The sequence below is a fragment of the Emys orbicularis genome, chromosome 1 (genome assembly GCF_028017835.1).
Source record: "Emys orbicularis isolate rEmyOrb1 chromosome 1, rEmyOrb1.hap1, whole genome shotgun sequence".
Taxonomy (NCBI): Eukaryota; Metazoa; Chordata; order Testudines; family Emydidae; genus Emys; species Emys orbicularis.
Window position 1 is genome coordinate 132,290,457 of NC_088683.1, and position 22,617 is coordinate 132,313,073.

General features: G+C 40.1%; 1 protein-coding gene across 2 annotated transcripts in view; it reads left to right on the forward strand.

The window, feature by feature from the left end:
* Positions 1 to 22,617, forward strand: part of ARHGAP8 (Rho GTPase activating protein 8) — a 349,789-nt gene that overhangs the window by 300,113 nt on the left and 27,059 nt on the right. For both annotated transcript variants that reach the window (XM_065403237.1, XM_065403264.1), the window contains 4 exons: positions 2,961 to 3,047; positions 5,750 to 5,848; positions 6,736 to 6,846; positions 21,858 to 21,931. In XM_065403237.1, coding sequence (XP_065259309.1) covers positions 2,961 to 3,047; positions 5,750 to 5,848; positions 6,736 to 6,846; positions 21,858 to 21,931 — 371 coding nt within the window. The remainder of the gene's footprint in view (positions 1 to 2,960; positions 3,048 to 5,749; positions 5,849 to 6,735; positions 6,847 to 21,857; positions 21,932 to 22,617) is intronic.

Here is a 22,617-nt window from a genome sequence, read left to right on the forward strand (position 1 = left end):
GACATTGGTTATTTGTGATTATCTCACAGTTGTGATATAGCAGCTCATACCTTAAATAGTTCCAGGACTAAACTGGAGGTAGGAAAAATGGAGGCTAGTTTCTGAAATTCTGGCCCAGAATGCATTTCACTACATAGATTTTAAGGTCAGAAGGGACCATGATGATAATCTGTTCTGATCTCCTTCATAACAAAGGCCGTAGTTCCTTCGCTTTATGTTTTACTATGTAGTCCACAATTGCTAGATAAATGGCATTGCAGACCTGGGAGCCAGGACAGAACCCCTGATGTGTCTGTTCCAAAAACACAGGCTTCTAGCAGTGGAGCTAAAAGTGACCCAACTGGCAGCAGTTCATCTTTTACAATCTCTCTGCTCTGGGCAAACAACTAGAGGGCAAAGTGAGAGAAAATAAACACACACGCAAACACCACCCTTTTCCCCTTACTCCCACTATCAGAAGTAGCACTATTGTTTTACATTTTTCACACGCCTCTGAGCTTTCTGATTGTGGAAGGGATTAGAAACAGATCTACCAAAATAACCACAAGAAAGACTATTCTGGTGGTACACCTCTACCCCGATATAACATGAATTCGTATATAACGTGGTAAAGCAGTGCTCCGGGGGAGGGGGGCTGTGCACTCTGGTGGATCAAAGCAAGTTCGATATAACGCAGTTTCACCTATAACGCGGTAAGATTTTTTTGGCTCCCGAGGACAGCGTTATATCGGGGTAGAGGTGTATTTGTAACCTGACCAGAGGGAGAAAAATTACCAGACATCTCATGGCAGATCCTGTTCTCATGAGAGTCACAGCCCAATTTTGCATATTCAAGAGGCTAAGATCAACACCCAATCTACCACCCTTTTGAATTTCATACACTAAAAACTGAAACATTAAATACCCACCACACAAAAAGTAAAATTTTGCCTAGCAGCCATCAAATATGGAGAGCGATGTTGTCATCTGAAACGTCCAACTGCTGTTGTCACATATCACTCTCAGCTCAGTGGCAGACTGAGGGAGTTTGCTTTTGCTGGTAGATTTCTCAGAATGGTGAGTGCAAGATAGTCATTGGTTTTGAGACTGAAGAGGGACTTATTTTTACTTTTTGTGTGGTGGGTATTTAATGTTTCAGTTTTTAGTGTATGAAATTCAAAAGGGTGGTAGATTGGGTGTTGATACATAGTGAACATAATATAACAGTAATCTTTGCTGTGCTGGGGTCCCTTCCTGTAAAGGAATGACCATATGAAATTGTAAGCCTGTCCTGTCACACACTCTCTTTACACAAAGCCATGCCAAATTCACAGTCACCATATGGGGGAGAAGCAACAGAGGGGCTTCTGAAGTGTGCGCATCTTATTCACACAGTGTGGCCTTCATTTCTGCCCAAACCCATTCTCTCCATCCTCCTCACCAGCCAGAAACCTAGAGAACGAAAGGGAACCAGATGAGAGTGGGTAATTGGGCAAAAGCAGGCAACCTTACACCCCTTATTTGAATCACAGTTGGAATTCTTAGCACATTGATATTGGGAAGCTCACAGCAATATTCACAGCCCAATATTCATGTTCAGTTGTGCTATCTAAAGGAAAAACTAAACAAATACCCTGTGTACTTTTTGCACTAAATTTTGTCCCCTGTACTCCTCTCTCCCCCAATTGGCGAGTGTAACAAATAAAAATAGTCAACATAGATGGGTTTCAAAGGAAGAATTTCAGATAAGTTATTTACAACACAGGTCAAAGAAGTCTTTGAGGGATGTAATTGTGCTACATAGGTGAAGAAGAAGAAGAATATAAATATGTAGCTTTTCACAAAAGAAATGGGTCCACCTGTTACCTCCAGGTATAAAATAGACTCAAAATATGAACTTCTACTCAATAAAACAACTACTTTTTATTATTCAAAGTGTTCCCAGGTGCACAGTTCCAAACTTTGTTTGATGCTGGCTTTATAAAAACAATACTGTTTTTTTTTCCCCCCCACTCAAAACCACTTGGGTGCAATTAAAATAAAAAAGAAGAAACTGCTTTAAGTGCTTGGTTCCTCCTACCCACCTCTAAATATATAAGCTGTTGTGCAAAGGTGGCTTTAGCAATTCTTGATCAGTGGAATATGTTACTGATGATCCTTTAATGGTCAGCATTCAAGAGGGACCTTCCCTATTGGGGAAAACTTAAAAGAGAAAAGCAGCAATTTATATACAAACCAATGTACTTGGCCTTTCATTTTCTGTATCTCCTTTGATATAAGATCTTATTCCTTCATGCAGCCTAGTTTCCCTTCCTGCTTAGCCCTACTATGATCCTTTATTTATGACATCAAATACGTCACTGCAGGATCAATCAGGATTATGGGGGAAAGAGAGATTTTGTTTTAAACACACTGGAGCCGGGACTCAGCTGATGTAAATCTGCATAGTGCCATTGGCTTCCGATGAACGATATCAGTTTACAGTAGCTGGTGATCTGCCCCAAATATCTTCAGTAATTACTAACAAACCAAAGCAAACAGAGCAAAAGAAATAAATGAATGGATGTAGGTTTTAATTCTGAAAGAATAAAAATTTTCCTCAGTATGAAACTCAATGATAGAAAAGAATGGAAAATGAAGTAAAATACTTATTTCTTTCACTGGAACTTTCAAGAAGCTCTTTTTATCATTTAAATGATGCTCCCCACCACCACCATTATTAAATCCACAAAACAACCCAGACATTGCTTAGCAATGTAGTAGTGTAATCTTGGCCTACTTTTTTGCCATCAGGACTGACCAGCTCCTTTTTTCATTTTACACTCAATTTCCTCTGAATTAGATTTTTTTTTTTTTTTAGTGTACTTGAAAGGAATATATTTAATGTTCCAGTAATAAAACCTTTTCATTCAATTGCAGCTACTTTATGCTACAGCATATGATATTAAATGTCTTCTAACAATTTAATTTTCTTTTCACAGGTATAAGAAAAATCTTAAAGCACTCTATGTTGTACATCCAACCAACTTCATAAAAATTCTGTGGAACATTTTTAAACCTCTCATAAGGTATAGGTGATTTCATTGAGAGTTTCCGATATAAGTTAGGGGGCAGTTTGTCTTTTAATAAGTATTTTTAAAAATACACTGCTCAAGTAAGATACCAGACAATATTTAAAGTGTGGCTTAATGTAATATATTTTAAGAGGGAATCAGAGTGGTATGTAAAAATAGTTTGGGATTTTTTCCCCCTTTTCCATGAAGATGCTGAGGTCTTGATTCAGCAAAGCACTTCAGCATGTGCTTCACTTTAAGGACATGCTTACGTCCATGCTTATTCATCAAAGCACTTAAACATGCATTGAAGTAACTGTGACTGAAGCACATGGCTAGATTGTAAGCTCTTTGGGGTAGGAGCTGTCTTTGTGTTTGTACAGCTGCTAACAAGATGGGGTCCTGTGATCCCTCATTGAGGCTCCCAGGCACTATCACAATACAAATAATAACTAATAAATTACCTGTACCTTTAAGTATGTGCTCACGTGCTTTGATGAATGGAGACGGGATTACTCGTGTGCTTAAAATTAAACATGTACCTAAATGCTTTGATGAATCTAGGACATAGGGAGTAATACAAACACCTTGGAAGGACAAAATCACCTTCACAAATATATCCATACAAAACTTTCCCTGAACCGCCAAGCCTTTGCAAATTATTCCTGCCAGAAGCCGGAATCTTTCAAATGCATGGGGGTTGGAGGGGTGGTTAATGGAGCTACAGTGGGCTAACATCAGTGGGTATCCATTTAAGGTAATGGCCTCCTAGTTTTTGGGACCGTTATTTGTTCCAAGTACTCACTCCCTTCTGAGTTTGATAGTATGTCTGTAATAAGATGAATATTGTTCTTGGATCAATGGTTTTAAATCCATCTGCCTACTGAAATGTGTGTAATATTAATATAGCATAAGCATTCATATCAGAAAATTTTGACCAGGGTTTGTTTAATATAGTTTCTTCTTCTGCCTCTGTTATGGTTAAATTTTCAGCATAATGCATTATCCTTGCATTGATTTTATTTTTATCATTGTGTATCTCAATATTTGTTTTTGATCTAAATCATTTATTTGAATTTTTGCCATTATAATTTTGTAATATTCTTTTACAATAAAATTTGTGAACAACATTTAAAACAACAACAACCCTGAAACCAAGAATGAGGTTACAAAAAGTTGAAAGTATCTATACATTCTGTAGATGAAGATTTGGTCTACATAAAATGCAAAAGCTAGAAAGAATATTATCTGCTGCAAATATTTATTTGAAATTTTTTGAGCTACAGTAAAATCTGATTAATCTCTTCTAAAGTCTAAGGGAGACTGGAAAAGAGGGCATTTAATAATTCTAAGCATACCCCCCCCCCCAAAAAAAAAACATATCAAGGGGAAAAGGGTGCTGTTCTCCATGGATGAACTAGTAAAAGCCATGAAACTGTAAAAATAGCACAATATGATCTCATTCAGCAATGATGATGCAGCAGTTTTACAGAACAAAAATTCCTGACTGCCTGTGAGTGAACTGCAAATTACCCATTTTGTAAAATTGTATTACTAGAGTGAGTTCTCAAAGACATTCCTTTTTCATTTAATGCAGTCTATATTACAGTTAGATAATTGCCTTGCATAAAATGTTAAAATCATAGACCATATTGGAAAAAGCATGCTGAAAAGCCCAAATGAGATGGTACACATTCAGGCTGAAATCTGTTAATGTTGCAAAACTATTTCCCTGCTAGCAAAATCTAGCACTTCCTTTTAATTAATACTTTCTAAATTACAGTATTAACTTTTTTAATTAATACTTTCTTCCAGTAGAGGGAGCTTGTGTATATATGTTGGATGACTCGGCAATGAGCCAGTTACTGCAAGAGTATTGGTCTCCCAGTTCTCTGTCTATGTAACTTATAGAAAAGAGAAGAGTGTGTTTTATATCACATTTCTGTTGGTTTGCTTTAATTTTTATTACAAGACAGATTTTGTTTTACAGAAAAAGAGGTTTATTTCAGAGTGTGTTGTTGTATTTTAAATCATTCTTGGAACACCCGAGTCAGTAAATGGGCCTTTACAGACCTAAATTTTCAACTTAGACTAGCAATATTTCATGTCACAATTTTGGGAGTCCCATTTTATGACTCCTTAAAGGGGCCTGATTTTTCACAGCACATCTTTGAAAATCAAGCCTTTTTAAGGTGTCTACAGCTGAGCATCCAAAAGTTGAGATGCCCAAAATCAATAGTCATTCTTGGAAAATTTAAGCCTTCCATTTATTAGATGATAATATCTACTGTCCTGCTATTTTCTCTTTCAATAGAGAGCAAGATTAAAGTGATACATACATGTTTTTCTATCAGCAATGTGGCATTCTTTCCAGAAGTTTACATTAAAAGTGTTCAACATTCCTTTTCAAAAAGTTTTCTAGCACCATACAAAAGCTGTTATTCAGCAGTTCTCAAACTAATGTTTTTCATATCTATGCAAATCGCAAAACATTCAGCTGGAAGTGAGTTATTTTTTTTTATTCAAATCAGACTCTCAGAAATGCACTGTGTATGTTTGATCATGTGAAAATGAAATACATCTTGTGTCTCCAGCTGCTTCAGTTATAGTTTAATTTTGAGTTTCATTTGCACTTACATTCTGTAATAGAAAACAAACCTTTCATTGATGTTTCTCCTATGCTGATTTTGTCATTTCCCCCCCACTATTTTGTTTAGTCATAAGTTTGGGAAAAAGATCACCTATTTGAACTATTTAAGTGACCTGAGAGAGCATCTCAAATATGACCAGCTTAATATCCCTGAAGATGTTATTCGGTATGTAGCAAGTTAATAACATCTCCTGTGATACATGTTCTGAAATGGAGAGTTGTGTAATATTCTTTGTTTTTGAAATAAGATCTAATCTAATTTCTATAACAATTAAAAGCCTAATCTGCTATTTGTCCTTGGCTAGATTTGGCTCTGAAAACTGCATTGTCAGCAAAGACATCCTGTAAAGATGTTGAATGTTTACAAAAGAGAACATTGTATAGTTCTCTACAGGTTTGGAATATCCTCTTAGCCTCAGATGCAAAGTATTTTCTTAATATAATTGTAGTCGCTGTGTCTTCATTAACAAAACCTTGCCATATGTCATTACTGCTTATGAGTAGCGCATACAATTTACTTATTGTATATGTGCATAATGCTGTTTATTGAGAAGAAGAAAAATCTCACCTATTACTCTTTTGTGTACTGACAGAAAGTGATTTTATGTCACTGCTGAATGAAAATAACTGGAAGCTTTTTATTATGAGTGTTACTGCTGTGTGGGGTTTTTGGATACCTTTGTATAAATATGTAATAACAAAAAGCATAGTACAGCTTTACGTTTGTAAAAAGGATTGCATGGGGAGGTTGTGCTTCTGAGCAGCAACTGTGGTTGAATGTTGCTTTTAAATTATAAGAGTGTTCCTATCTCTTGGACATGTTTATTACTATATTTTATTGATTGAAGCAAAACAGCTCTTTCATGTGTTACTTAATGATTCTCCCATCAATGCTTTCAAAGGTCTCACAAATACTAAAATTAAAAATCACTGGAGGTATTTGAGGTCTTACAGAAGATCAGCATTGTGAGAAATAGGAGTGATCGTGCAATCAATGTGTACTGTAGTTTCACTCTTGATACATACAAAGTCAATGATTTTTGTTGTTTTCAGACATGATGAAAATCTTCGGGATAAACAGAAGGGGAGATCACCACCTTCAGCTAAGGTTCCTCCACCAAGACCTCCTCTTCCTACCCAGCAATTTGGAGTCAGCCTACAATAGTAAGATTTCTTTGATCGTACCTCTGAAATAAACTCTGGAATGTACTGTGTCACTGTGGATTCACATCACACAAAATCTGGAAATTAATTTACCACCATGTTTTTTCCCCTCTCTCTATATTCTCTGTCTCTCTTTAATAACAGTGAAAGCTAGTAACTGTAAGGCCAAACAGTAACGTCTGGTGAATTCATGTCATTGGGTAAGTCTACCCTGAAAAAAAAACAAAAAAAACCCCCGCAGCAGCAAGTCTACAGATTTAGGCTGATGGGGCTTGCGCTACGGTGCTAAAAATAGCAGTGTAGATGTTCCCACTTGGGTTGAAGCTCCGGCGCTGAGACTTACCCGCTTCACCAAGTGTCCGAGCCTGAGCTGCAGCCCAAGTCGGAATGTCTACACTGCTCTTTTTAGCACTGAAACATAAGCCCGGGTCTTTAGGCCCCAGCTCTGAGACTTACAGCCATGGGTGGGCTTTTTGCAGTGTAGACATACCCCTAGAGCCCTCAGGAGCTCCATGATATGCCTACAGTAACTTGTGCAATCCTAGATATTATGTAACTCTTCAAGTGCTGGTCCCTATGTGTATTCCACTGTGGGGTATGCATGTGCTCCATGTTCCTGAAACTGGAAGTATCTTGTACGTAGTGTCTGTTGGTCTGTGCTTGCACCCTTGCTCTCCTTAAACTCTGTACTGGTGGTATAGGGGGCGGTGTGGACCAACCTCCTCTCCAGTTCCTTCCTGACACCTGTGATGCTTTCTTGGGGAGTCCAGAACTGTAAGTCACCCTATCACCCTTCTGCCTTAGCAAAATAAGAATTTGTTGGTGCTATGCTGTGCGACAACTCTCTGCAATCCCAGTCTGTTATAGCCTGCCAAACAAACTCCTTAGGACTCTGCCAGTCCTAACTTTGCCTTGTAGGTAAACCCTTGGTGTTCTTCAGCTCCAAAACTGTCCAGAAGCATCTCCTTGCAGCTGTCAGTCCCTGTCACTGGATACCCTCAGAAATAAAAGTCTGTCATCTCCAGAGAGAGAATACACCCCAGCTTGTTGATGCAGCTGAGGATGCACACCACACTTCACTGTAACAGCACTGAAATTAATTTATAATAAAACAAGAATAGGTTTATTAATAAAGAACAGAGATTTGTGATAACTAATCAGAAATAATAGAAACAGAAAATGGCTACAAATAATACATAAGTATAACACACTTCTAAGAGACTACATATAACCTTAGCAGGCTCAAAGCTTTGTCTAAAGCAGTTTTCTCACCTACAGCTACTTCTCAGCATCACCAACCCACATGGTTGGGGATCCAACATTCACAGATGCAACGAGCCTGACCTCTTTGTGCCCTCAGTGATGGATAAGAAGATGCCTTTTTGCTTCTCCTTCTGTTCCCCAAAGTTAATTATCTTTGCCTGAGTTGCCATGCTGTTTCCTTTGCTTCCTGATAACTGATGTTTACCTCATCTGCAAATGAACTGCTCATTGTCTCTGGCATTACCATGCTCAATTTACATGAGAGAAACGGGCAGATCAATATTCCTTTGTCTGAGACAAACATATTTTAAACATATAGTTCCAGCATACATACATGACTCTTTAAACACCATCTGTACACACATCACACAATGATATTAAGAACCACCGTGTCACCAACTTTCATTTGATAATTCACAGCACACTCTTATTAGATAAATACTATGAGAGCACTGTGTTAGGCCTGATAGGAGTTACAGAACAGTAGGTCCTCTGCCAGTTGGCACTGGAAGGTTCTTAGGGTCTCTCACAGGGTAGCTGGTCCCTGTGGATAGACTAAGTCCAGCTCCCCTGTGGATAGACTAAGTCCAGTCCCTCACCAAAGCAGGTGAGCCCGATCCAGCCAATTAAAGAGGGCTGGGCTACAACTGGGCCTATAAAGGGCTGCTAGTAGGCAACTGGAGGAGGAAGGCCTGAGACAGGCTGCACCCTAGGGAGGGAAAGCCACACTGGAACAGAGCTAGCTTCTGTGGTGGATCCCTGGAGCAAAGGGTTAGGGGTTCAGGGAAGCAGCCCTGGGGATGCTGCTCCAGGAAGGGGGCAGAGTGACTGAGGCTGGGAAGCTGCCAGGAGCTGAAGTGCCAGAGATCCCTGGGAGGGCTGGCCCTGAAGCCTGGGGTCAAGGACTAAGTTAAGACTGTTTTCTGTTTGTTTGATAACTGGTGTAAAAGAAATAAGCCTCCTTGACTGAGACTGGGTGTGGCATCGCATGCTTTGGAGCTGGGGAGAAGCTCTGGCCTGGTGACAGGGTCACACCACCGCCTGGCCTAAGATGGAATCTCCAGTGTCCAGAGCCGAGCTTTTTATCTTCAACCTGTAAATATTTCCAAGTTTATTAAAGTTTTTACCGTAGATAGCGTTAGTATAGTTTATTCACGATAGTTAACTGTTAGTTAGAATTCCCTCCCCATCCCCCCAGAAATTTCCCTTTCCCCTCTGTATGGGATTTAGATTATGCCCAGGTTACTGGAATTTAACAACTGTCTCTCTTGTCCCCTTTTCGGTGAAGGATGACAATCATAGCTGCCTGTATTGCCTCAGAGAAGCTCATAGTTCTGCTAAGTGCAGTAAGTTTCTGCTCCTTTCCCAGCCAAACTCGACAGGCACAAGAACTCCAGCTTCAAAAATAACATATGGAGCATGCAATGAGACGCCAGTCAGACCCGGGCCAGTGGGACTCCCCTGTTCATTGGCCTCCACTACATTGGAGGAGGAAGAGGATAAGTCAGAACTGCCAATGCCAACAGTACCATCGGGATTATCTTCCTCATCTCCTGAGGAGATGGTCTCTCCAGCTTCACTGTTTCCTCTGTATGACCATAGACAATTCCAGGATCTGTTATGGAGAGTGGCAGATGAGCTCCAGATCTCCCTGGAAGAGGTTCAGGATAGATGACATAAGCTCCTGCACATTGTACAGCTGACGGGATCCAGTTGAATAGCGCTTCTGGTGAATGAAGCCATACTAGAACCAGCAAGGGCCATATGGCACATGCCACCAACTTGTGCCCCTATCTCCAGGAAGGCAGAAAAAATGATAATTTGACCCAAATAAGGGAGCAGAGTTTCTGATTACCCACCCTACCCTCAACTCTCTGATCATTCAGGTAGACATTGAAAGATCGAGGCAGCAACATGCAAGAACTACCCGTGCAAATAAAGAGACCAAGCATTTGGAACTCCTAAGAAGGAAGGTAGTTACATCAACCAGCCTCCAATTTAAAATATCAAACTACCATGCGCTGCTGGCCAACTATGATTTTTATGAACTATTCAAAGTTCCTAGACTTTGAAGAGAAACTCCCTCAAAAGCACATGGCTCAATTTCAAGTCCTTATTGATGAGGGCAAGTTGGTGGCCAGAAGTTCACTACAAGCCATACCTGATGTTGCTGACACAGTGATGCGCTATGAGATTCCCAAAAGAGACTCAAAATATGGTAGAGGATTTGCTCCATGATGAAAGTAAACTCTTAAGCAAAAAGATAAGTCTGTGCATTTGTTAAAAGACTCTCTCAGGCAAACCTCCATTCTCTGGGTACATATAAACACCAGCCCAGAAGAGGAAACACCACGAGTAGCCGTATAAGCCCATGCCCTTGCCACAGCCCTTCTACCACCAATGAATTTACAAGTTGCCTCATAAAGAACAGGGAGTGCAAAAACCTAGGTATACGGCTGCATCAACCCAACTTCTCCCCCAACCAAAAGGTACTTTTAATGAGGTGCTTGGGAACTGCAAATCCATGTTGATGCCCTCTCCACCCAATTCCAATGTCCACTTTGGCAGCTGTCTAGCACACTTTCCCCACAACTGGAGGGAGATAACGGACAAATGAGTGCTATCATCCATTCAGGCTATACCAGCAAGTTTCTCACCCCTTCAAAAAAAAAAAAACTTTCCTGTCTTCCTTCAGGGATCACTCTCATGAAGTGATCTGCCTTGAGGAGGTAGAATCTCTCCTCCACCATGGTGCAGTAGAGCAGATACCACCTCAATATCAAGGAAACAAGTTCTATTTGAAATAGTTCCTGATTCCCAAGAAAAAAAGAGAGCTGGAGACCCATTCTCAACCTGTGACAACTCAGCGTGTTTCTTCACAAGCTGAAATTCCACATAGTCATACTGGCATCTAGAATTCCATCTCTGGACAAAGACATGTGGGTCACATCTCTCGACATGAAAGATGCATACTTTCTTTTGGACATTCACCATTCCCACAGATGATTCTTCAGATTTATGGTAGCATCTGAGCACTACCAATACAGGGTGCTTCCGTTCAATATAGCAACAGCATTCAGGGTCTTTACAAAAGTGTTTTCAATAGTAGCAGCACAGGTCAGATGCAACATCACCACCATCTTCCTGTCTGTAAAGGACTGGCTTCTGATGATATGTTGTGTCCGGAAGTCCTGGCTTTGACTTCATCACCACTTCATCTCCCAGCATCCTTGGGAATCCAAGCTGACTAACTTAAACTATAGAATTCATAGGTAGGTGCAACTCTGGCCTTGGTCAGGGCAAGGGCTTACTTCCCTGTGGTCAGATTCCACCCCATGAGCAATCTGATAAAATAGATTATGGGCAGTATGTGCCTCATGCTGCTGGGGCACATGGCATCCTATCCTTCGATGACCCCTTTTGCCAGGCTCCACCTCCATTGCCTGAAAGCTTGGCTCTGAACGGTATATATTCCGAGCAGACACAGCATGAACACAGTGGTGACTGTGACTTGGGTGGCTTTCCACCCAAGGTGAAAGCCTCGCTAACGTGGCAGAAGAATGTGAAGGTTGGAGTTCTCCCCAGACACTGGAGAAAACAGTAGTTTCAGATGCCTGCCTGATAGGGTCAGGGGGAGCAGCATGGATGTTCACACACCCAAAGGCATTTGCATACTTTCTGGAAACAGAATGCATATAAATCTTCTGGTGCTAAGAAAAGTCAGAGAAGCCTGCAAAGCGTTTTTACCACTCATATGATCCTGACATGTCCTGATAATATCAGACAACCTAACAACCGTCTTTTATGTAAACAAGCAGGGAGCAGTGAAGGTATATCTAGAACCACATCACCCTGTCAGCAGTGTACCTACCGGGTGCCCATAATTCACTAGCAGACAGCCTCAGCAGATATTTTGCCACCGATCACAAATGGAAGCTGCACTACACAGTGGTGGATGCTATCTTTGCTCAATGTGCAACCCATACTTGGGAACTGTTCACATCCAAGACAAACAGGAAATGGGATACGTTCTGTTCCAGGGGAGCTCAGGAACAGATTTCCAAGCCCAGTGTTTTTCTGCTGTCCTGGAATGGCCATGTGAGAGATGCCTTTTCTCCCATCCTGTTAATACCTCCAGTTCTGCAAAAGATCTGGTGAGACAGAGCCCTAATCATCCTAATTGCTCCCAAGTGGCCCAAACAGTACTGGTTTCCAAGCCTTCTACAGATGTCAACCCATCTACCCACTAGCATTCCATCCTTCCCAAATCTATTGACCCAGAAGAATGACAAGCTCAAAAATCCCAACCTGGACTCTCTTCATCTCAATTTGGTATTTGGGTGGATATCAGATGTAGAGCACCTGAGCTCAGAAGCAATTGAAGCTGTTCTTAGTAATAGCAGAAAGGATAACACTTCCTGGTGGAATCTAGCCAAGTGGAAATGTTTCTTGATCTGGCCCAGCAAAACCCATGTTTCCAGAGACAGCAGGTATTCCAGCTATTTTGAATTATCTCCTGGCTTTCAAGATGATAGTCTCTCTCTCTCTCTCTGAGCTCGCTTCAAGTCCATCTAGCAGCAATCAACACATGTCACCCACCAATTGAAGGCTAATCCATCTTCACTCATCCGTTGACAACTTGGTTTCTGAAAGGTGTGATTAGAACCTTTCCCTCAATCATAGAATCGTAGGACTGGAAGGGACCTCAGGAGGTCATCTAGTCCAGTCCCCTGCATTCATGGCAGGACTGAGTATTATCTAGACTATCCCTGACAGGTGTTTGTCTAACCTTCTCTTTAAAATATCCAATGATGGAGATTCCACAACCTTCCTAGGCAATTTAACGAACCCATTCATGTCTGAATTCAGTTCAGATCACTCAAACTAGTCACGCTCAAGTACACAAGGATATTTATCCCAACTGTTAGCCAAACCCCTATCAAAGAAGTGATTCTTGCAAGTGAAATGGTGCCATATAAAAATTAAAAACAAAACAACAAAGCCTCTACACATTCTAAATGAGAAATAAATGTATCAATTTAAATTGGATTTATGGAGAAAGGTAAACTAATGAGGAGGAATAATGACACTTAATGGGAGCCTTAGCTAACGTAAAACTGAAAATTATCAAATTTGCCTCAGTGTCTTCATGAGTGAACTGCTCTTACTCATTCTGTCTCCTCTTATGATTACTGTAACCTGCATCCACAATCTGTTAGTGATCTCACATTTCTCTTGCAAAGTGGCAGGTTGCAAGTCTTTGTCTCACGAGGCAAGCTTGGTCATTTTCTTAGGAGATAAACAGAGAGGGTAGTTTTACAATCATGTGTAGCAAATAGGAATGCACATCTACTGACAGCAGGGTGACTTTGTGGCTACTGTGCTTGTGAATTATTCCATCACGGGATTGCAGCAGGCAACTGCAGAGTTGCACCTTGTATTGGAACTTGGAGGGACAGTGCACTTGGGCCCCTGTTCCGCACTTGATAGCATGTGGACTGCTGCACTCACATGCAGCCACAGTGAAGTACATAGCGCATGGGCAGTCTGCCTGTGCACTATCATTTGCAAGATCAGAGTCACAAACTGAGCTGGATTAAATCCAAAGTCTTTACTCAGGCAAAACTCTCATTGAAACTAGTGGTTGGTTTGTCATCCTACAGTAAGGGGGAACATCCTTCCCTCAGTTACAACAATGTAAATCAGATATAACTCTTCAGTGGAGTGTAACTGAGAGCACCTGCTCTATATTTACAGGCATTGGTTATATAATAAGTATGATTGTAGTAGAAGTGTATTTTGTTCCAGTCCAACAGCACTCGTATTGTCAGAAGTATACATGAGGCTAGAGGGTACCGAAGGGAAGCTGCTCATGTTAAAGTTTATACTAAAAAAGTTTATAGGCTGGAGGATGGAGTTTATAAGCTTGAGGTTTTATAGTTCCAAGATGCTGACTTAACCAGTCAATAGGAATCCTGCATACTGTTTAATAGTTAAGGGATTTTCCTTAGTTCACTGTTGGCTAACTCTGCTCTCATTGGAGATAATGGTAACACTCTCACTGACTTCACTGGAAACTGAGTTAAGTCAACGCTGAGAATCCCACCTTAAAAATCATAAATGCAAGGGCCCTGCTTTATAATGTTAACATTTATCTCAGGCTGACATTTCATATTGGTTCTGTCTCCTAGCAATCAGGCTGCCCAGAGTTGTAATGAAAACTACGATATCAAAAAATGACAAGCATTGATTCAGGGTCCCTCACTGTTATCTCAAATGGCAGGTGAAGAAGTATTTTGTTACAGGTGGCGGGGAGAGAGTTGGAGGAGATGTTCACATTGGGTTACTGATGCAGGTCTGAGGCAGTTTCTTTTCTTAGAGGAGTTCATTAGGTCATGCAAAAGTTTTTAACGTCGTAGGCCAGGATTTTCAAAAGAGTCTACAGGAATTAGGCATCTAAATCCCATTGAAAGTTACTGGGAGTTAAGGGTCTAACTCTCTTAGGCTTCTTTGAAATCCCAGACATAGTGAATTGGGCTTAATTTACAAGTGAGGTGAAGAACTTATTATCAGCTTATCTTATAGCTCTTCATCCTTATGCTGTCCTCAGTGGCCCAGAGTCCTGTTTCTGAATATTAAATGGGTACACTCAACCTGTGTAAGCCCCAAAATTTCTCTCTCCTTTAAGGAGAAATGTGATCTTCATGAAGATTCCCTAGGAGGATTGCAGGAGAGAGGGAGAAAAGACAGATTTTGTATCTGTTGAGATTCAATGATGTGTGGTTATATAAAGATTTTATTGGCATGAGTTAAGGATCACCATATTATTCATGAGGACCACAGGCAGAAAAAAGTTATACAGGGCATTCCAAATGAGTTCCAATAAAACTTTTATACCATACCACACTCTTAGGTATTTTGTTTATGCCACATATTTTACAAAACTGCTATTTTAGACATTTTTAAAGAGTTTTAAAAATTTTATTGGTGCCACTTTTTGTAGCATTCTATCCTTAACTGCGGGCTGCCTTCATTTTATGTGTCTATCTGCATAGATGGAAAGATTTTTTTTCCCCTCAAAAAAAAGAAAAAAAAAAGACCTTTACAAATTATACTATTATTTCATCTAAATAACTTCCCTAGAAATCAAGATGTGGACAGTGGAAAGGAAGGAGTTGAGGCTCAACTGAGAGGGGAACTGATGATTGGACTGGGATATTGGATGACTTTGCTTATTTCCTCGCTTCTTACAGTTTGCGTTGGTGCTGCCTAGAAACTTTAAGTCAAACTTGTGCTTTGTGCTCTGTAAGCAGAAAAGAATATGAAGTAAGTCTCTGGCCCAAGGAATTTACAATCTGCCTAATGTCCCTATCCTGCAAATGACATTCAGCAGGGCTCCATGAAGGTGCAGAGATCTGTCTGCATGAGTCATAAATGGGATCAGGGCCTATAGGCGGTAACCATTTTTAAAGGGACATGGTCAATCTATTTATCCCCTCTGCCCTCCACCACCCACAATTTAAAATAACCCCATATAGCATCTCTGAGGATTTATGTATGAGAGGAGGGATGGTCAGTGCACTAGACTGGGACTCAGGAGATATTGCTCAATTCCTGGCTTTAGGGTGACCAGACAGCAAGTATGAAAAATCAGGATGGGGGTAGAGGGGGTAATATGCACCTATATAAGACAAAACCTCAAATATTGGGACTGTCCCTATAAAATTGGGACATCTGGTCACCCTACCTGGCTCTGACATAGACTTCTCATTCAGGCCCTGATTCAGGCAGAGCCCTTAAGCACATGTTCAACTTTAATTTACTTCAGTGGGACAGAAGCAGGTGCTGAAATTTAAACACATACTTAAGAGTTCTGCTGAATCAGGGCCTTAATCTCTATTAGCTTCAGTTTCCCATCTGTGAAATGGAGATGATAATATTGAAATTGTAAACTCTTTGGGGCAAGAGCTCTCATCAACTGTCTAGCACAAGGGGGCCCTGAACTTGGTTTGGACCCAGAAACACTACTGTAGTACAAATAATAAATAGTATTAATAAAAACATTTAAAAATCATCCAGAAGTGCTGCATTGGATTTCCTTAGAATTTGGGCCATTGGGGACTAAAAAGATTGACCATTTCCCTTTAAAAATGGCTACCACGTTTAGGCAGATTGTAAGATCCTCGGAGCAGGGAACTGCTTTGTATTCATTTATGCCTATACAGCACAAAATACTCTGTCACTGTGTGATAAAGAATAGCATATCAATTGAATGTAGGCCAGATTGTTCTGGAACCAAATTCTACCTATTTCTTTAATCTAAAATAACTCTAAAGGTTTCAAATTCTGTTTAAAAAAAAGTTGTCCTTTTGAAAACATAGAATGAATTAAGCAGTGAAGTTGATAATTAACTTCATGCATTTTATCATGTAGAAGAGTTGTCCTCTTCCAGAATGTTTTGTCCATGCTTTGTTTTGAACACTAATTTATTGAGAGGTGAGGCCCCAACTCAAAGTCAATGATACCACTCATATGTTCAAAGTTAAGCATGAGCTTAAGTAACTTGCTGAACTAGGTTCTTTATGCTCAGATGAAGTGGGCACTGAGTATTGTGGGACATAAAGACCTGCTGTTACTCATCACTAAGTTACATATTCATAAATCCAGGAATTTCAAATAATATCCATATACAGCACACAAGAATACCTATACAAAACAGGACATATTTTCTGTTCATTCACCAAGCCCACCTCCACAATATAATATAGATAGACACGGATATTGGTTATGCAGAACTATTAGCACTTCCTTGGTTTAAATGGAAAGAGGCAGCATCACTGTTGCTATTCCAAAAGAAACCATCATTAAAGATTTTATTAAAATACAATGCAAGAAAATAAAAATCAAGGCATCTTCATCTTATATTGATCTGATGAATACAATTGTAATGCATGAATGAGGTTCCAGTTTTCAACACTTAATTAAAAAAATCACAACATGTGCCAGGCTGTGGCATTGTCCTTTGGCGTACACCCTGCAAGCTCCTGTAAAACTCCTGTTGCTCCACTCTATTGCCTTTGTAATCAAGGAACCCCACAGCTGAGCTCCAGTGCAGAGCGCAGTGTTGACCTTGGCTAGTTATTGGCATCATTCTCAATTGTCTCCATTTGGCTTTAAAAATCTTGTTGTGGAAAGGGAGGAAAATTTTTAGTTCATCTAATGATTGCCACGGCTGGGGCAGGAGAAGAGGGGAAATGCAGGAATTGCAACAATCGCACAGCTTCAGCTTGTTTTTAAACACTGAACCATTATCAAATATTTCAGGGTGCTTTCATTTTTGCTGTAATCTTTCCTGTTTGTGTATGCAGTGCATGTGCGACCAGGGGGAAAGAAAAATTCTAAACTGAATCTCAGCATGTCATAGAGGGGGGAAAATGAAAAGGAGAGAGAGATTATCAACCAAGAATACTTAATGGTGGTTGAGAACAATGTTCAGCACCTTAAGTGAGTTATCACTAGTCCAAAAACTAGAACTAAATCATTCAACATGTAACATGCTGCACTAACTAATAATAGAGTCTACTCCAGAAAATACTTTCCCTGACTAGTGTGTGTGTTAGAACTGATCCGTTTAAAACTGGCCTATTGTTATAATATGATGCAGACATATGAAAATATTCTGCTGTATTGCTGCTATTTAAACAGGAGGTATAAGACATCTTTTATTCCAAAATGCCAGTAGTAATTGCTGCTCTTCACATGTGCACCGTCAGCCATACAGCACAAATCCTGTGACCGTGAAATTGACCGTAATGAACCGTGAATTTGGTAGGGCCCTACTTATGACAGTGTCATGTGGAAAGGTCAGAAGCCTTACTAAAACCAAGATATAGCATGTCTACTGCCCCCCCCCCCCCCCCCCCGCATCTCTCCACATCCAACCAATAGGCCAGTAACCCTGTCAAGGAAGGAAATTAGGTTGGTCTGGCATTGTTTGTTCTTGACAAATCCATGTTGGCTATCACTTATTACCCTATTATCCTCTAGGTGTTTACAAACTGATAGTTTAATAATTTGTTCCAGTGTCTTTCCAGGTATTGAAGTTAGGCTGACTGGTCTGTAATTCCCAGGATCCTCTTTGTCTCCACTTTTAAAGATAGGTACTACGTTTGCCTTCTCCAGTGCTGTAGGACCTCACCAGTCCTCCATGAGTTCTGAAAGATCCTCTCTAATGGTTCCAAGATTGCTTCAGCTACTCTCTTAAGTACCTAGGATCAATTTCATCAGACCTTGACAACTTGAATACATCTAACTTGTATACATATTCTTTAACCTGTTCTTTCCTCATTCTGGCTTATGTTCCTTCCACCTTGTGGTTAACATTGTGTTAAGCATCTGATCACAATTAACCTTCTTAGTGAAGACTTAGGGCTGGTCTACACTACTGCGGTAAATCAATCTAACTTACGCAACTTCAATTATGTGAATAACTTAACTGAAGTCGACATAGTTAGATCCACTTACCGCGGTGGCTACACTATGCTGTGTCGATGGGATGGTGTCTCCCATCGACTTCCCTTACGCTTCTCAGGGAGGTGGAGTACATAAATCGATGGGAGAGTGCTCTCCCATCGATTTAGCATGTCTTCACCAGACCCGCTAAATCAACACTCGCTGCATCAATTGCAACAGTGCCGATCTACCAGTAAGTGTAGACATGCCCTAAAGCAAAATAGGCATTAAACTCCTCAGCCTTCTTTCCGTTATTAGCTCTACTTCCCCTTTAAGAAGTTGACCCACTCTTTTCTTTGTTTTTCTTTTTTGCTCCTAAGTTATTTATAGAACCTCTTCTCATTGCCTTTTATGTCCCTTGCTAGGCATAATTCATTTTGTGCCACAGCCTTTCTGATTTTGTTTTTACTTTCTTGTGCTGTTCTTTTGTACTCCTCCTTAGCAATTTGTCTGTTTCCACTTTCGGTAGGATTTCTCTTTTGATTTTCAGATTATTAAAGAGCTCCTTATGCAGACATATTGGTCTGTTACTGTTCTTCCTATCTTTCCTTCTCATTGGGATAGCTTGCTGTTGTGCCTTTTAATATTGTCTCTTTGAGAAACAGCCAGCTCTCCTGAACTCCTTTTTCCCTTAGCTTTTGTTCCTTTTGGGCCTTTACCTACCAGCTCTCAGAGTTTGTTAAATATACCTTAACTAATTTAATTCATTTATTTTTACAAAATAACAAGCAAACCACATAGGTTGTGGGAGAGAAGAAATCATAATATATCTGAAATGAAAAAAGCATACCCTTCCACATGAGCGATTCCAACTAATCATAGTGCTGGGAGGGTATGGCTTGATGCATGTGTGATCCTGGATGAACATCTTATATTTTCTGTGTATCAGCCACAGTGATTGCAATCTCTCAAAGATCATTAACACATTCACAGACCTCTACATTTCTTTTTCTTAGTGCTGAGAGTTTGATAGTAAACATGATTTTGATTTCAAATAGGAAACACACAACTATGTATGTAAATATATACCATGCTTAAACCTGCGATCTGCCCTTTTTGATTGTTGAGTGCTTTAAAACACTAGTGGAATGTGTGATGGGTTGGATCACAGAAACCCCCTTGGGAGCTGCCACCTGATGTGCCAAGACTACCTCTGTTCCTGCTTTCCCTGCCAGCTCAGGACTCCAGCACCCTGTCTTGCTGAGCCAGACACTCCCGTCTGCTCCAGCAAAGACCCAGGGTCTGAATTACTTGCCCCAAAGCTGCAGGTTTACCTGAAAACAGCTCACAGAAGTGTGCTTGTCTTTAGCACTCAGATGCCCACCTCCCAATGGGATCTAAACTCAAATAAATCCATTTTACCCTGTATAAAGCTTATGCAGGGTAAACTCATAAATTGTTCGCCCTCTATAACAGTGATAGAGAGAGATGCACAGTTGTTTGCTCCCCCAGGTATTAATACATACTCTGAGTTAATTAATAAGTAAAAAGTGATTTTATTAAATACAGAAAGTGGGATTTAAATGGTTCCAACTAGTAACAGACAGAACAAAGTAAGTCATCATGCAAAATAAAATAAAATGCGCAAATCTATGTCTAAACAAACTGAATACAGATAATCTCACCCTCAGAGATGCTTCAGTAAGTTTTTTCCTTAGACTGGACACCTTCCAAGCCTGGGCACAATTCTTTCCCCTGGTACAGCTCTTGTTCCAGCTCAGGTGGTAGCTAGGGGATTCTTCATGATGGCTCCTCTCTCCCCTTTGTTCTGTTCCACCCCTTTATATATCTTTTGCATAAGGCGGGAACCCTTTGTCCCTCTGGGTTTCCACCCCCCCTCACTGGAAAAGCACCAGGTTAAAGATGGAGTCCAGTTCAGGTGACATGATCACATGTTACTGCAAGACTTCATTACCCACTTGCCAGCACACACACATACAGGAAGACTCACAGGTAAAACACAGCCATCTGCAGACAATGGTCCTGGTTAATGGGAGTCATCAAGATTTCAAACCACCATTAATGGCCCACACTTTGCATAATTACAATAGGCCCTCAGAGTTATATTTTATATTTCTAGTTTTTGATAGAAGAGTGATACATTTATACAAATAGGATGATCACACTCAGTAAATTATAAGCTTTGTAATGATACCTTACAAGAGACCTTTTGCGTGAAGCATATCCCAGTTACATGATATTCACTTATTATCATATTTTTATAAAACCATATAGACTGCACAACGTCACAGAATGCTCAGCAAATACTGACCATCTTGTTGGTATACTTTCAAAACCTGTCAAAGCCAAACATATTTTTCTGTTGTTTTTTTTAAATAAGGGAGAAAATTGCAGAATTTTCTGATGTGTCTAGATCAAAAAAACGCTGTGTGCGATTTTAGCCTCAGCTGCTCACTCATGAAAGAGAGAGAGAGAGAAATCTCATTTCATGGGAATCATTCAGAGCATTAATAAACTCAACCTCACTGCATCACGTTGCCTTCAAAAATAAATAGTACAATATCCTTTTAATTATACATACACAGTAGCTTAAAAGGAGACAAATGACAAAGAAAAATCAACATGATAAAAGCCCAGTAAACTTGCAGCATCCCTTGATCAAGACTTATTATAAAACGTTCACAGCAAACTCCTTCTCTGTCTGTCTTTAAGCCTTCCTAAAACCCTTCCACTAAAGACGTACAGCAAAATCCAATCAAAAACATCACCATTGTCGTCACTGCCGCATTGTTATAAGCCACCCTGCTGTGGCTTGCTAATCTAAGAGAACAATAACCAGAGTGAAAACAATCAAAAGTGGGGTAAAGTTAGTCTGGAATATCATTCTGCCTTCTTGTCCTTGACTCTGTTTCAGAACAGTAAACAGCACTTACTTATTACTCGGCATGAAGTGTGTGTGTGGATAGATAGATAGATAGATAGATTAGATAGATAGATAGATATTTCTACAAGGAAAAAAGGCATTTAGACATGGCTCTTTGTCTAAAACTTGGACTTTCTAGTTTCAATAGGGCATTGGTTTGGGCTGGGGTTAGCATTAGAGCCTTGTGGGGGGAGGTTATTTTTTATAATTGTAGAAAAACTCTTGTGTGGTGCAGGCACCTGCTTAATGTATGTATAAAATGCATCTCTTTAGATTTATTTGGAGGCTACTCCTTTCTTTTAGTCTATAAATGTCATTTAAATGCGGTGGCACTTTTATTTTCTTTCAACAGTCTCAAGGACAAAAATAAAGGGCAACTAATCCCACCAGTAATGAAGCAAACTGTGTCCTACCTGAAAAGTAAAGGTGAGATCTGTTTTTGTTTGGGGGTGGGTGGGGGAAAACATCTGCACAAGGGTATCATTATGAAATTATACAGATCTCAGGGCCCAATTCACCAGAGTTCTTAGGCACATATCTAATTTGAAGCATATGCTTAGATCCCAAAGAAACCAGTGGCTTCAGTGAGAACCAAACATATGCTCAAGTGCTTTGCTGAATAGAGACCTCAACTGACAAAAACTCTGGTAGGGCTATTTTATTATTACATTGTTGTCCCATAAGAAAAAAACGCTTGTGGGTTTTTGTTTTTGTTTTTTTGCTTTCAGGTGCTGGAAATGGTAAGTGAAAAAAGAATGCTTGAAATACACGTCCTCTCCCACATTGTGCCATTGATTTCTTTTTAAGTAAAACTCCCAGTAAAAATCAATGGGGAGTTCAGCTTTAAAAAAAAAAAAATCAATGTTATAAGAAACTGAGACTTGAAAAAAAATCTACTTTACAGGAGTGAGCCTGCAGTCCTCACTCAGCAAAATATTCCCATTGATATCAAAGTTCCTTTGACTGCAGGTCAGACCCTGCATTTATAGTATATAAAATGTATATCCATTACCAACTAAGGGCCGCGTTGTCAGTTGCCCTATACGCCCATGCAGGGAAATATGGGAGCATGAGATGCCAACTACCCAAAAGGGTGTTACGTCCCTTCCCAC